Source organism: Macaca mulatta, chromosome 2, assembly GCF_049350105.2.
Source record: "Macaca mulatta isolate MMU2019108-1 chromosome 2, T2T-MMU8v2.0, whole genome shotgun sequence".
NCBI lineage: Eukaryota > Metazoa > Chordata > Mammalia > Primates > Cercopithecidae > Macaca > Macaca mulatta.
Window position 1 is genome coordinate 116,906,917 of NC_133407.1, and position 16,605 is coordinate 116,923,521.

At 40.3% G+C, this 16,605-nt stretch overlaps 1 protein-coding gene, 1 long non-coding RNA gene and 1 other non-coding gene across 11 annotated transcripts in view; all 3 read right to left on the reverse strand.

The window, feature by feature from the left end:
• DCP1A (decapping mRNA 1A) overlaps positions 1–16,605 on the reverse strand; it is a 61,534-nt gene that overhangs the window by 37,074 nt on the left and 7,855 nt on the right. The window contains exon 4 of one of the 9 annotated variants that reach the window (XM_077993158.1): positions 14,982–15,036. The exons of the other annotated variants lie outside the window; for them this stretch is intronic. Coding sequence (XP_077849284.1) covers positions 14,982–15,036 — 55 coding nt within the window. The remainder of the gene's footprint in view (positions 1–14,981; positions 15,037–16,605) is intronic. 9 annotated transcript variants of the gene reach the window in all.
• On the reverse strand, positions 423–7,109 carry LOC144339245 (uncharacterized). Its single transcript, XR_013414070.1, has 2 exons — positions 6,842–7,109; positions 423–1,328 (listed from the first exon to the last, which is right to left on the reverse strand). It is a non-coding gene; the product is annotated as an uncharacterized LOC144339245 (long non-coding RNA).
• On the reverse strand, positions 9,335–9,403 carry LOC114676582 (small nucleolar RNA SNORD38). Its single transcript, XR_003727633.1, has one exon. It is a non-coding gene; the product is annotated as a small nucleolar RNA SNORD38 (small nucleolar RNA).

Here is a 16,605-nt window from a genome sequence, read left to right on the forward strand (position 1 = left end):
CTTCCAAGCTTGGCTAATGAACAACCCAAACACCGAAGTCCAAATACAAAAATTTGTTTTCCTCCAATAAGCTATATTAATCTGGACATACTAAAACAATACACAGTGATAAGAAAAATTTATGACATGTGGCCATGTGCAGTGGCTCACGCCTGTAATCCCAGAACTTTGGGAGGCTGGGGTGGGTGGATCATCTGAGGTGAGGAGTTCGAGACCAGCCTGGCCAACATGGTGAAACTCTGTCTCTACTAAAAATACAAAAAGTAGCTGGGCGTGGTGATGCACGTCTATAATCCCAGCTACTCAGGAGGCTAAGGAAGGAGAATTGCTTAAACCCAGGAGGTGGAGGCTGCAGTGAGCCGAGATCGCGCCACTGCACTCCAGTATGGGAGACAGAACAAGACTCCATCTCAAAAAAAAAAAAAAAAAAAAAGTTTATGATATGCAACACATCAGGCTTAGAGAGGAACACACAATTTTTTCTGTGTTAAACAGAAGCAATTAAGTGTGTTTTCACATGGGCTTCTAAATTTAACTCTTAGGAAAGAATTACTTATCAATAATCACAATAAGTCCATCAAAGCTGTCAACTTATTTTGAAAATCCTTCATTTAAGATGCCCCCCCTTTTCCTTTGAAGAAATACAATATAATTTAGAAATAAGCACGTGCCTTCTGCTTTTGTATATTATCAAACTGCCTAAAAAGAGCCAAACACTTTCAAAGGCATGTTTGCAGAAGAAATAAAGATAAGAAAGCCATAATGATAGCTTAATGGGTAAGGGATAAGAGTCACACTCGATTCTGCCAAAAGCAGACCTGTAGAGGTTCAGACACGCATCCAAGAATCAGCTCTGTCTGCCAACATATCAAACCGTCAGTGCATGCAACTGGCAAGAAAGCCCAGGGAGCTGCCACGGAGCCTGTCACTATCACTCATGAGGAAAGACAGACAAGTTCACCAGATAGCTAAAACTGCAGAGGACCTCCTCTTCAAACCAAAGTTAAACATTCTTCCCTCAAGAGAACTTACACTCTAAGGCCCAACACATTCTGCCAACAATTCACTTGCTGAAATACATTTCTCTGATTAACTATGCCACAGAGAATTTAGGCTTTTGGCAACACAGTATTGCCTTTTGCTATGGCAAATGATGGCACACTGTTTTATAAATGGCCTTTCTCAAGATGAAAGAAACTACTTAGTTAATGGATACCTACCACACACTGTGACTGCTAACAGCTATCCTAAGTCAGTCATGTTGCATAAGATAGACAAGACATTGAAAAGTTGGCTGGGTGCGGTGGCTCACATCTCTAATCCCAACACTTTGGGAGGCTGAGGCGGGAGGTTCACTTGAGCCTAGCAGTTCAAGACCAGCCTGGGTAACACAGTGGGGCCTTGTTTATTTAAAACATTTTTTTTAATTAAAAAAAAAGAAAAAAGAAGAAAAATTTAGGAGGTGTGATAGAACATTTCATTGCCTTCCACAAAAAATATCAAGATCCATCTAAGAATATTGAACATTAAACGTTTCCTTTGCTTTTCAAATGAAGGCCCCATTCTTACGAAAATGTAAAAAACAAACAAACAAAAAAACTTATTACAAAAATTAAAGGTAATTGAACTATTTTGTATTGAGAAATTTTAACAAATGGAGTTTTGAGTAAGTTTTCTATTTCCTTAGACCCGTTTAAAGATATAGCAACCTATTATGATTTCATATAATATTTCACTGTTTCTCATCTTGAGAGAGGTACATGGCTCACACAGATCAAGAAAAGTCAAATTAATTTGGTATCTTTGTAAAATCCCTTGAGACTTCTAGAGATGCTGTGAAATGTCACAAAAACAGAGCTGGGAATCACTCTCATACATATGTTGTCTTTGTGATTCATTATTTAGATCTAACCTACTTTCCAAAAGGATCTGAGGAGGCTGGAGATTTTCTCAGTATGGTGCGAAGCAAAAAGGGGGTTTGATAAAAAGCTTTTTGGTGGTGATGTTAAGAGTTATAAAATTTCTTTTTCCTGAAACTCTGTGCTTGAGAAAATAAATAAGGAGAAGAAAAGTTATACAATTTCTAAAGATGATAATGACAAAGATCTCTTACACCAGGAAACAAAAACAAGAAAACGGGCTTTGGGTATAGACAAATACACTTTTTATATATAAAAATGGAATAGGTATATAAACAAAAGTCAGCCCTGGCAAGTAAAAAAGCAAATACCTCTCCCTTGGCAGATCATTTCCTTTAAGACAAGAATAAGCATGGAGGCTCTCCAGGAACATCAAAGGGTTAGGAAAGAGAGAGAAGGGGAGAAAGGCTCCAAGATAGAGGAGCAGAAAACACACACGAAAAAGGATATGGAGCCTAAGACTGAGTGACGTGAGATCATAACAGATTTTGGCATGTTACAAACACTTAGGTAGATGAGATGCTGTATATCTGCAAGTAACGCTGGAAAATGTGATTCAATTATCTTTGCAGCTTAACCCTTTTGGCCAAAAAACCCACTCATTGCAGACCACCACCGAACACTAATATGGTAGAGAAAGAGTCCAACTTCTAAAATTTAAATTGTAATATGTACTTATTGAATATTCAACAATGATTAAAAGACTCAGGACAGGTAATTTAAAAATGCTACTCTTCAAGGTCTTCATCATTTAAAAATTTGGTGCCTCTGTCTAAGTTAAATCAAACCTGAATATATTAACCCGAAATACTTCTTCCACTATCCCATTAACATTATAATCTCAGTATAGAATTCAGACACATGAAATGACCATTGAACTTCTTTAGGAATTAGGAAAATAAACCCAACAATATCACAACTAATTACTCCCACTTGCAAAAGCTTTATTCTTCAACAATGGGCAACCCTAAGTAAAACAGTGAATTGCACTAGGGTTTTGCCTTTGCTTTTAGGATTTATATCGCTATTGCCACACAGTACCCACAACTCCTTAAAGTACAGCTTCCAAAGTGTGTGGTGTAAATCAGGGGTCCCCAACCTCAGGGTCACGGATTGGTACTGGTCCGTGGTCTGTTAGGAACCAGGCTGCACAGCAGGAGGTAAGTGGCAGACAACAGAGCATTACTGCCCGAGCTCTGCCTCCTGTCAGATCAGCTGCGGCATTAGATTCTCATAGGAGCTCCAGCCCTACTGTGAACTGCGTATGTGAGGGATCTAGATTGTGGCTCCTTACAAGAATCTAACGCCTGATGATCTGTCATTGTCTTCCATCACCCCCGGATCGGACCGCTGTTTAGATGCAGGAAAACAAGCTCAGGGCTCCCACTGATTCTACATGATGGTGAGTTGCATAATTATCTCATTATATATTGCAATACTAACAGAAATAAAGTGCACAATAAATGTAACGTGTCTGAATCATCCTGAAACGATTCCCCAATCCCCATCCATTGAAAAACAGTCTTCCACAAAACTGGTCCCTGGTGCCAAAAAGGTGGGGGAATGCTGGTGTAAATGATTATGGTTCTGCCAAATGTTGGACATGTCCAACCCCTGCACTGGCAGTCTAGTCGCTCTAGTATCCCACACAAATATCATTTTTATGTATGATAAGGGAAAGACAAAGGCAGGGGGAAGCATGGCCCTTGACCTCCATGGAGTTGAATTCCCATTTCCTAGGCTTCCAAAAATCTACAGTTGGGGATCTGGGAAATGGGTCAGACGGGATGTAAAATAGGGGGGAAACTTCTTTTCTCTCCTTTCCCTTACTTCTACACTCCTACACATTTTTCTACCAATTTACTAATCGATATCCACAGCAGGGTTGTAAGCACAAATACTCACGGACTGTGAGAGACCTCAGAGTGTGGTGGGATCGGTGATGAACCTGTCTTACCTCCAACTCCGGCCGACTGTAGTACTTGCAGGAACCCAAGTGCTGTGTGGCCACACATGTCATTTTGTTACAAGAAAAATCAGCAATCCAGGTATGGATGTATAAAATATGGTAATTTTTAAATGTTGGTAGCAAATGCTTAGCCTGTGCTTTCCTTTTATTAAAAAGAAAAAGCTGGCCGGGTGTGGTGGCTCACGCTTGTAATTTCAGCACTTTGGGAGGCCGAGGCGGGTGGATCACTTGAGGTCAGGAGTTTAAGACCAGCCTGGCCAACATAGTAAAACCCCATCTCTACTAAAAATACAATAAAAGTAGTTAGGCATGGTGGCATGTGCCTGTAATCCCAGCTACCATGGAGGCTGAGGCAGAAGAATCACTTGAGCCTGGAAGGCAGAGGTCGCAGTGAGCTGAGACTGCACCAGCACACTCCAGCCTGGGCAACAGAGCAAAATTCCACCTCAAAAACAACAACAAAAAACAAACAAACAAAAAAAAACACCAAACAAACAAAGGCCGGGCATGGTGGCTCATGCCTGTAATCCCAGCACTTTGAGAAGCCGAGGCGGGTGGATCACCTGAGGTCAGGAGTTCAAGACGAGCCTGGCCAACATAGTGAAACCCCGTTTCTACTGAAAATACAAAAATTAGCCGGGCGTGATGGCATGTGCCTATAATCCCAGCTCAGGAGGCTGAGGAAGGAGAATCACTTGAACCTGGGTGGCAGAGGTTGCAGTGAGCTGAGATTGCGCCACTGTACTCCAGCCCGGGCGACGAGAGCAAAACTCCGTCTCAGAAAAAAAAAAAAAAAGAAAGAAAGAAAAGAAAAGCAAAAGCTGAGCATGCCTGGAAGCAGTGACTTTGTAAGTGACTCAGACCTGCCTGGATCCTCCAGGGCACTGAACCCGAAGGGCCCAGTCTCAAGGTTTATTCTGCACACTCCCGAGGAGCTTCCCTCTTCCTTAGACTAGTGGTTACTCTGTTTCAATTTTTACATACACAGATAACTTCAGTGTGTAAACAGAAGGTGAAAACCTACATATTACAGTTAACATATTTGTCACTTAGGTACAAAAAATGATTTCCTTTGTGAGTTCTCAAAATAAATAACATTCAAAGTATTGAATACTTAATATAATTATCTAAAAGAGATAAATGATACAGGCATGGTTAACTTTACCAATCTTTACAATTAAGATAACACCACAATAAAAAAAAAAAGATGAAAAGTGCTTTTATCTAACAACACTACCTGAGGGGGAAAAAGTCAGTAATTAATGAATCATAATGAAAAGAATCTTCTTTGGAAATTCTGAAATGGTCAATGGATTTACGAAGTTACCAAGAAGGCACCCGGTAAATGCTCTAGCAGAATACTAAGCAGCACCTACAATGAGCCAGAAAGTAATATATGTATTTTTAAAGCATGTGAACTAACAGTGTCACTGAGTCAGACTCAGCCACTGAGTCTTAAGTCCCTCTGTGTTTTTGTGGTGTTTTTACCTCTTCAGTCTGCAAATGTGGCAACAGCAAGGCTCTTTCCTTATCTTGGTCCAGAAGGCCAGACTAATGCAGTTGCCACAGACCCTTTCTCCTTCACTGATTACAGAATCATACCAACCACAGCAGTGCCGCAGCTGATGGTGGAAGACTGCCTTTCTTCAAGCTAAGAGAGAAGAACTGCACTGAATTCAAAGATATCAAAGAATGAACCACGGACATTTTCTGGTTGTTTATGAATTCCTCTTTCAGTCTGGAGGCAGAACTCACATTTTTGGACTGGACAAATTATAAACTTATCTTGTAAGGAAATTTCTTGCACTGTGCTTTAAAAGTCTGAAGATTTGCTCCAAATGCCAACAGCCACCTACCATCTCTACTGTTTTAAGTCTTGCCCTTGAACTGAGAAAGGACAAGCAGAGAGACAAAAAAAGCACACACTACAGCATTTCTTTTACTAAAACTTTCCATTTGGCAGCGGTATTTTCAACACGATGGAAATGAACCTTCCTACTTTTTCTAGTGATCTGATTTTAATTAAAAACACTATATATCAAGAGATTGATGCCCGATATAAAGGAAAAGTGATAAGTGAAGCAGAAACGAAGGGGTACTTCTCTCTGGCTTTTGGAGGTAAGTTCTTAAAAATATTAAATAGCAGTAATTGTTGACATTTTAAATTATACTTACGAGATAATTGTCTTTTTTGGTTAAGCAGGCTAAAGAGCAACATACTAGACTACTAGCTATATGACATTAACACCTTTTAAAGAAAATTTCAGATTAGATTTTACTCACATAGGATCACTCTGAAAGTGTTTCATACAAACCACAAACTTGTAATTGTTTAAACCTGTCAAGGTAAAATAAAATTCGGGAAATATCTGTGTTCTTTTGAAAAACTGAAAAGGACTTTGTCCATTTTCCCAAAAGTGCTTTTGGTTTTACAGAAAACATTAAAAAATACAAAAAGTGGCATTAAGTGGGAGATACATGCCTTAGGGTGTTACGTGGAGGAAACATGAAAAACTTGTCCTTATAAATGATTAGCTTCCAGTAAAGAGATGCCATATCTAACATGCACATGAAGTAAAATTATCATTGTTTTTGGTTAAAACTACCATTACACACTAGTCTATGGCGAGAATAAGGTCTGAGAAGAGAAAATCAAGACTATATACTCTTTCCAAACAATGGATGAGTACTGCCGCTGAAAATGACCAAGAAAAAATACGTACATACCCTTACTGTCTCTCTGGTAGATCAGATTGTCACTATTACTAGCCCAATCATTCAAATTTACAACCAATAACTCTCAAATCATGGACTTTAAATCATTAATTTTTATCATTAATCTACAGGGGGTTGTTTTAAGAATAAACGTGCATAGCTTTGGGCTTAATGTAGCAGCACATTTCATTAAGAATCCTGAGCCAGCTGGGTGCAGTGGCTAGTGTAATCCGAGCACTTTGGGAGGCTGAGGTGGGATGATCGCTTGAGGCCAGGAGTTGGAGACCAGGTTGGTCAACACAGCAAGACCCTATCACCACAAAAAATTTGTAGAGACCCTATCTCTATTTAAAAGAAAAATATTTAGCTGGTGTGGTAGCTCACACCTATAGTCCTAGCTACTCAGGGCAGGGGCTGAGGAAGGAGGATCGTTTGAACACTACAGCCTGGGCAACAGAGTGAGACCCTGTCTCAGGAAAAAAAAAAAAAAAAAAAAAAAAGAATCTTGACCCTTACCAAGAAGGCAGAGTTTTGACACAGAAAGTTCTAACGTCCTTTAGTAACTTCAGCTTATAATTTTCTAAGAAAATACAATAGAGCCTAAGGACTAAAAAAGTTAATAAAATTCTTTAAAAGTGCACAGTAGTTTTAATCTATATGATATAGCAGCTGGTAAAGTGCTTGGCAAATGACATATTCAATAAATGTCACTGAATTAAGGTATGTATCTGAGTTAATCACCTTGGTTAAAAACAAGGTAAAACGCTATATATATATATATATATATATATATATTTTTTTTTTTTTTTTTGAGATGGAGTATATATATACAATTTTTTTTTTTTGAGATGGAGTCTCGCTCTGTTGCCCAGGCTGGAGTACAATGGTGCGATCTTGGCTAACTGCAACCTCCGCCTCCCAGGTTCAAGTGATTCTCCTGCCTCAGCCTCCTGAGTAGCTGGAATTGGAGGCGTGTGCCACCATGCCCGGCTAATTTTTGTGTTTTTAGTAGCAATGGGGTTTTACCTTGTTGGTTAGGCTGGTCTCAAACTCCTGACCTTGTGATCCGCCCGGCTCAGCCTCCCAAAGTGCTGGGATTATAGGTATGAGCCACTGTGCCTGGCCTAAAATGCAATATTGAAATAGTTTTTGCCAAAGAAAATCATTAAATGCCAGAACCAATTTTATAGAGCTTGATGGTACTGTAAACCTATATTATTAATACTTTCAATTAGCCAGGTTATACTGTAGACTGTCTAGCTGTAACAAAGAGAAAAATCAGTTCTGTTTGCTTTTACAAGTCATGCGCCACAAATGCTGCTTTGGTCAGTGACAGACTGCATACATAACAGTGGTTTCTTAAGATTATAATACCACATTTTCACTGTACGTTTTCTCTTAAGATGTTTTTAGATGTACGAATTCTTACCAATGTGCTACAACTGCCTCTCACATTCAGTACAATAACATGCCGTACAGGTTTGTAGCCTTAAAGCAATACCATATATTCTAGGTATGTAGGCTATGTCATTTATGTTTGTGTAAGTACAGTCTATGATGCTCATACAACAAAACTGCCTAATGACATCTCTTAGGACATATTCCTGTTGTTTAGTGACTCACGACTGTACTTTGTTATTGATTCACATGCTAGGTTTAGATTCTTAAAAAATTCCTCAGAACACACTTTACAGAATATTCTTGGGGCATTTTGTAATTAAGTGATAGGTAAGCATATACATATTTAAAAAAGATTCCCCATTACTACTTTATTCCTAAGAGGTGTCCACAGTGAAAATCAAAACACCTCTGCTACTGGTCTTGAGGAAAAACATCTTCTAAGAGAAGTATTACTCAGTGAGGTGTGCTGCTTGTAGCAGGTATGTATTGGGTTGATGTAAAATATTTGTGGTTCTTGACATTACTATAATTGCAAAAACCACAATTACTTTTGGACCAACCTAATAGTGAGGTATGTTGCTTATAGCAAGTATGTATAATAGGGAGGTATGTTGCTCACCACCTTGCTGAGGGAATAGTGAATCACAGAAGCATGATTTCCTCATCACAGAAGAGCGGACTTTGGAGACAAGTTTCCCTTGAAGATTAGACCAGATGTGTACGAACCCTGTAGCTGCCTTTTCAGAGGCTGGTCTCCACATGGAGAACTAACAGTCCTAGTACCATTTACTGAATAGAACATTCCTCTCAGCATTTTCTTTAGAAGTGATGAGAGAGATTTTTAGTCTATTGGCCCAATTATTTTATTTATGAGCCCTTTCAAATCTATTTATTCCTAAGTAATCTTTGTTAAACTATGTTTTCGTAGGAAACTGTCTTCCATCTAAGTTTTAAATTTATAGGCAAAAGTTCTTCACAGTGGCTTGTTTTTAAAAATGCGTGTTCTCTGCCTTTAGTTGGAACATATTTATATTTTTATTTCTAATACTGCATATTGTACCTCCCCTTCTTTCTTTAATGATTGTTGTTCAATCATGTTATAGTGGAATTTTTTGTTTTGTTGATCTGCTCTATTCTATTGAAATTTCTACTTTTTGCAATTAATTTCTACTCCTTATTTTCCTTCAGCTTTACTCAGATTTCCCTATTTTCCTCCCTAAATTCTTTGGATGAATGGCCTATATTTGGCAATTTTTATAAACCTCTAATATATACTTGAAAAAAACGCAAATTCTCTAATTGCTAGAAGTAGGATTTTTTTTTTCTTTTTTCTTCTCAGACATACTTTATCATCAGTTAATGTCAGTAGCAGAACTGGACAAAATTTTCATCACTGAGAGTAGCAGGGTTTTTTTTTTTTTTTTTTTTTTTTGAGACGGAGTCTCGCTCTGTTGCCCAGGCTGGAGTGCAGTAGTGTGATCTTGGCTCACTGCAACCTCTGCCTCCTGGGTTTAAGCAATTCTCTGCCTCAGCCTCCTGAGTAGCTGGGATTATAGGTGCCCGCAACCACGTCTGGCTAATTTTTTTTTTTTTTGTATTTTTAGTAGAGACAGGTTTTCACCATCTTGGCCAGGCTGGTCTTGAACTCCTGACCTCGTGATCCACCCTCCTCGGACTCCCAAAGTACTGGGATTATAGGCGTGAGCCACTGCGTCTGGCCAGCAGGGTTTTTTATATGTCCATCGTATCAGGTTTGTTAACTGTATTGTTCAACTATCCAGTAACTTTATTGTCTGTGGCCAGATGTGGTGGCTCACACCTGTAATCCTAGCACTTTGGGAGGTCAAGGTGGGAGGATCATTTGTGGCCAGGAGGTTGAGACCAGCCTGGGCAATAAAGCAAGACCTCATCTCTTAAAAAAAAATTGTCTGCTTTATCTGTCAATTACTAAAGTGGCTTATTAAAATCTGTCACTATAATTATGGATTTTTAACATTCAATTTGCAATTCTGACATACACTAAGTATATATCATTCAAAATTATTTTATCTTCTAGGTCACTTATTCCTTTCATCATTATGTGGTAACTTTTACCCCAATGATGCTTTTTGCTTTACAGTTTACCATGTATGACTCACACAGACACCCGCCTTTTTTGCTTGATAGCTGCCTGATAAATCTCATTCTGTTGCTTACTTTCAACCTTTCCAGGATCTTAAGGGTTTTTAAAGTTTCTTGAAAACAGCATACAGGGCCAAGTGTGGTGGCTCACATCTGTAATCCAGCACTTTGGAAGGCCAAGACAGGAGGACTGCTTGAGCCCAGGAGTTTGAGACCAGCCTGGACAATATAGAGACCTTGTCTCTACAAAAAATAAAAACGTATTAGCTGGGAGTGGTGGCGTGCACCTGTGGTCCCAGCCACTTGGGAGGCTGAAATGGAAGGATCACTCAAGCCTCAGAGGCTGAGGCTGCAGAGCCATAATGGTGTGTTACTGCACTCCAGGTTGGGTGTCGCAGCGAGACCTGTCTCTAAAAAATAAAGAAAGAAAAATAATTAAAAACATTAAAACAGTATGTAGGCAAATTCTACATGTTTATCCAATCTGAGTCTTTTAACTGGCAAGTTTAGTTCACTTAACATTTGTTCTAAATTGATTGATTTCTGCCATTTTATTCTGGGCTTTCATTTTCCCATGGTTTCTATTTACTTTTTTCCCACTTCCTGGTTTTTATTGGTTTGAAAGTTAAGATATCCTATTTATGTTATGCAGCGGAATCTTTTGAATATACAAAACCTTATTAATCAATTTATCTGCCATCATCACAATCTTGGAATGCTTAGGTTTGAACAGCTTTTAGTTTGTTACTGCTTTTTGCAAAATAAAATCATTAAAAGCCAGAACCTATTTCATAGAGCTTGATGGTACCACAAACCTGTATCTTAATATTTTCAATTAATCAGGTTATACTGTAGAGCATCTAGCTGTAAGAAAAAGAAAAACCAGTTCTGTCTGCTTTTACCAGTTACGCGCTGCAAATGCTCAATAGACATGTGGCTACAGCAAGAATCTGGGGAGACAACTGCTGTTGTTTTTGTTGAAAAGTATATTTTGTTCTCTTGGATTACTGAATTATTGGTTGTTTTTTTCTTCAGTCCTCTGAATATATTATTCTTTTGTCTTCTAAACTCAGTAGCTGCAACTAAGGAATACGCTGTCAGTCTAACTGGTGTTCCTTTGTAAACACTTAATCTTTTTTTTTTTTTTTTGAGACAGAGTCTTGCTCTGTCGCCCGGGCTGGAGTGCAGTGGCCGGATCTCAGCTCACTGCAAGCTCCGCATCCCGGGTTTACGCCATTCTCCTGCCTCAGCCTCCCAAGTAGCTGGGACTACAGGCGCCCGCCACCTCGCTCGGCTAGTTTTTTTGTATTTTTTTTTTTTAGTAGAGACGGGGTTTCACTGTGTTAGCCAGGATGGTCTCGATCTCCTGACCTCGTGATCCGCCCGTCTCGGCCTCCCAAAGTACTGGGATTACAGGCTTGAGCCACCGCGCCCGGCCAACACTTAATCTTGAGCAACCTTTGGTTGCTTCTCTGTCTTTGATATCAGAATGTGTCTGGGTGTGTGTGTGTATACATATATATACACATACATACATATTTTTTTGAGACAGAGTCTCACTCTGTTACCTAGGCTGCAGTGCAGTGGCATGATCTCGGCTCACTGCAACCTCCACCTCCTGGGTTCAAGTGATTCTCCTGCCACAGGCTCCCGAGTAGCAGGAATTACAGATGCCTGCCATCAAGCTCATCTAATTTTTGTATTTTTAGTAGAGATGGGGTTTCACCATGTTGGCCAGACTGGTCTCGAACTCGTGACCTCAAGTGATCTGCCTGCCTAAGCCTCCCAAAGTGCTGGGATTACAGGTGTGAGCCGCAGCGTCCGGCTATATTTCTATGTTTTATGCTTGGAGCCCATTCTATTGTTTAAATCTGGGATCTATGTCTTTTATGGATTCTGGAAAATTCCCAGTCTGATACCAACTCTTCAAATATTGCCTCTCTACAAATCTGCTTTATCATTCTGAAATTCTTATCCATCAAATGTTAGATTTATAATTCTAATCACTCTGTCATATTTCCATTTCGTCCTTTGTTTTGGATACATTCTGGATTTCCTCAGATATCTCTTCTAGCTCACCAATTCTCTTTTTAGCTATTACCAATTAACTGTTAAATCCAAGTAGAGAGTGTCTTTTAATTAAAATTTTAATTTCTATTAGTTCTACTCAGCTATTTTTCAAATCTTCCTTTTTTTTTTTTTTTTTTTTTTTTAAATACAGCATTTATTCTTTTTTACTCTTTTACTTTTTGAGACAGGGTCTCACTCTATCACCCAGGCTGGAGTGCAGTGGCGTGATCATGGCTCACTGCAGCCTCAACCTCCCGGGCTCAGGTGATTCTCCCACCTCAGCCTCCCAGGTCTGCCTGGCTAATTTTTTGTATTTTTTATAGAGACGGGGTCTCGCCATGTTGCTCATGCTGATCTGGAACTCCTGGGCTCAAGTAATCTGCCCGGCTTGGCCTCCCAAAGTAGTGGGATTAGAAGTGTGAGCCACCGTGCCTGGCAGCATTTTATTCTTTTCTTTTTGAGACGGAGTTTCACTCTTGTTGCAGTGGCGTGATCTTGGCTCACTGAAGCCTCCGCCTCCCGGGTTCAAACGATTCTCCTGACTCAGTTTCTCCCAAGTAGCTGGGATTACAGGCATCTGCCACTATGCCAGGATAATTTTTTGTATTTTTAGTAGAGACAGGGTTTCACCATGTTGGGCAGGCTGGTCTCGAACTCTTCACCTCAGGTGATCCACCCACCTCGGCCTCCCAAAATGCTGGGATTTCAGGCGTGAGCCACCGCGCAGGCCTTTATTCTTTTTTCACATTGCTGTTCTTCCTTTTTACTTTATTTTATAATCTGTATTTGGTATTTACATCTATTAGAGTCTCTAGCTTCCATGAACTAAAGTCTTTGGGAAGGGTTGTATAATCCTGCTGTTTGTTGTATGCCACCTTTCATTCACTGCAAAGTATTTCCTTGTATATTTAGTAATTCTAGACCATGAGACATGTCTGATATTCCTGGGCAACCTGGGCTAAGAATGTATCTTGCCAGAAGGGATCTACATTTGCTTCTGCCAGATGCCCTAGAGTAATCACCAGCTGATGATTAATTTTATGTTAATTTCTTGACCCGGGTAAGAAATGACACCAAATGAATGGTACAACTTGAACTTTAAATTTGTATGAAGGAAGACCCATGGTTATTTTTCAGGTAGACTGAAAAATAACTCATGGTTATTTTTCAGCTTCTAACCCAAAGCCCAGATTTATTTATTTTTTATTTTTTTAATTGAGACGGAGTCTTGCTCTGTCTCCCAGGCTGGAGTGCAGTGGGGCCATCTAGGCTCATTGCAACCTTTGTTGCCCGGGTTCAAGCGATTCTCCTGCCTAGTCTCCTGAGTAGCTGGGACTACAGGTGCACACCACCACATTCGGCTAATTTTTTTGTATTTTTAGTAGAGATGGGGGTTTTGCCATCTTGGCCAGGCTGGTCTTGAACTCCTGACCTCAGGTGATCCACCCGCCTCAGCCTCCCAAAGTGCTGGGATTACAGGCATGAGCCACCACACCTGGCCAAGACTTCTCATTTTTAATATATATATTTTTCCAATGTATACCTCAGGCTTTCTAGTAATGACTCCTACAACATTTGAAAACAATACTTGTAAAGAGACACAAAGAGCCTGCAGCTCGTGCATGGTACTATCAGAAGGGATAGAAGAAGCATATCACAGGTCTGCATTACAAGCACTCCAGCCTGGGTGACAGAGCGAGACTCCGTCTCAAAAAAAAAAAAAAAAAAAAAAAAAAAAAAAAGAGATAGGCTGGGCCTGGTGGCTCACACCTGTAATCCCAGCACTTTGGGAGGCCGAGGCAGGCGGATCATGAGGTCAGGTGTTTGAGACCAGCCTGGCCAATATGGTGAAACTCTGTCTCCACTAAAAATACAAAAATTAGCTGGGGGTGGTGGTGCATGCCTGTAGTCCCAGCTACTTGGGAGGCTGAGGCAGAAAAATTGCTTGAACTCAGGAGGCAGAGGTTGCAGTGAGCTGAGATCACGCCACTGCACTCCAGTCTGGGTGACAGAGCGAGACTCCATCTCAAAAAAAAAAAAAAAAAGAAAAGAGAACCTGGATAACACTGATGTCCCTAGGATTCTTTCACTAATAAGATCATTTGTTGAGTCTAGGATGGAGACATAGTCTATGATATTTTGTATTTGTAAATACCTAACAAAATGCCTTACTTTCATGATGGCCTTTTAAGATAAATAGGTCAAATCAGTGGTTTAAATGATTAAGCCAAGGTTGTAGTCAGTAAAATGGCAAAGCCCGGAATAGAATTCTTATCTGCAAACTAAATTCCATGCCAAAAGAGTGTTGCCATGGCAAAGCCACCCTCAGGGAAATATTCTGCAGCTTTTGTATCTAGAAATCATTTGTAAGTTTCGAAAAGGAATGACTAAATAGGAGGCATAAAAATCTAATCCAAAGCTTCCCAAGTAGTTGTTTGATTCAGGTATGGCACAACAAAGAGTATGTCAGCACATTAACTCATGCTTTAGACTTCCACTGTCCAGTATAGCAGGTGCCAGCACATACAGCCATGTAAATTCAAATAAATTAAATTAAATAAACTAAAAAGAAGTGTTCTTCATTTGCACTAGCCACATTTCAGGCTACTATATTAGACAGTGCTGACACAGAACTGTCATTTTCCCTGATTGCAAAGTTTCAGTGGATAGCACTGCTCTAGAATATGGACTGATGAAGTAATTTTATTGTTACAGTAGACTGGAAAGAACATTGGCCTTGAAGCCCGAAAGACCTACTCTTGAATTCTGCATCTGTCACTTATTACCTTTGCAAATCTTGAGCAGGTTCCTAAACAACTCTGAGTCTCTTGTTTTCTCAACCTGTAAGCTGAGGATCAGAAATAAGGTGATAGAAATATCACTGCTACTCAATAACTCCAGAACTTATAACCTCCCCATTCTTCATTGTAGTCCCACTGCGGTCTTGTGGCTGCCAAAGGCCCTTGCACAGAATAAAAATACACTGTTCCCAAAAGATTCAGGAGGTTGGACAGGGTGGCTCATGCCAGCACTTTGGGAGGCCGAGGTGGGAGGACTGCTTGAGCCCAGGAATTCAAGACCAGCCTGGGCAACACAGTGAGACCTTGTCTTTTGAAAACCACCGCCACCGCCACCGCCACCGCCACCACCACCACTTCCCCACAAAGATTTAAGAGAATCACCAAGCCTAAGCCCTTAGTGAATGTAAGAATTTTCTCTGTAAGATTTTATCTTTTTCTTGAGGGGTGGGGTGGGTGTAGTCTGGCACGTTTTATAAAGAAAAACTCATAAAAATAAATAAAACAACTTAGAACTAAAAAAAAGTTATGGTTCACTGTTCTAGTACATTAACTTCAAAAATTAATTTGAATGAAGGAAGTTGGATATGAAGGTGTAACTTGAGTTAAATGGGTCAGGTGTCTTGGTGGTATTTCCCAAGAGAATGGCAGAAGAGCAGTTACAGGATCAGGTATAATTACCTGTATGCATAATCAGATACTAACTTTTTATTTAAAGAACAAATCCCTAAACAACTGAATAGCTTGCTGACCTGACAAGACTATTTTCTACTTTTAAGACTAGGTAGGCAAAACACACACTTAAGAGAGGCCTTAACACGCACAAAATCATTTTCTGTTATCTTATCACTTCTCTCCAATAAAGCTATTCCTTTAAATAATTTCCCTAATGAGGCCAGGCGCGGTGGCTCAAGCCTGTAATCCCAGCACTTTGGGAGGCCGAGACGGGCGGATCACGAGGTCAGGAGATCGAGACCATCCTGGCTAACACGGTGAAACCCCGTCTCTAATAAAAAATACAAAAAAAAACTAGCCGGGCGAGGTGGCGGGTGCCTGTAGTCCCAGCTACTTGGGAGGCTGAGGCAGGAGAATGGCGTGAACCTGGGAGGCGGAGCTTGCAGTGAGCCGAGATCTGGCCATTGCACTCCAGCCTGGGTGACACAGCTAGACTCCGTCTCAAAAAAAAAAAAAAAAAAAAAAATTCCCTAATGAAATGACCTGGTTAAGTGAGTTTTCTGTTCAACTAACAAAACTTTTGTTTCAATCAGTTGAGAATTTTCTTTTTTTTTTTTTTTTTTTTTTTGAGACGGAGTCTCGCTCTGTCGCCCAGGCTGGAGTGCAGTGGCCAGATCTCAGCTCACTACAAGCTCCGCCTCCCGGGTTTACGCCATTCTCCTGCCTCAGCCTCCGGAGTAGCTGGGACTACAGGCGCCCGCCACCTCGCCCGGCTGGTTTTTTGTACTTTTTAGTAGAGACGGGGTTTCACCGGGTTAGCCAGGATGGTCTCGATCTCCTGACCTCGTGATCCGCCCGTCTCGGCCTCCCAAAGTGCTGGGATTACAGGCTTGAGCCACCGCGCCCGGCCCAGTTGAGAATTTTCTAAAGTAAAATG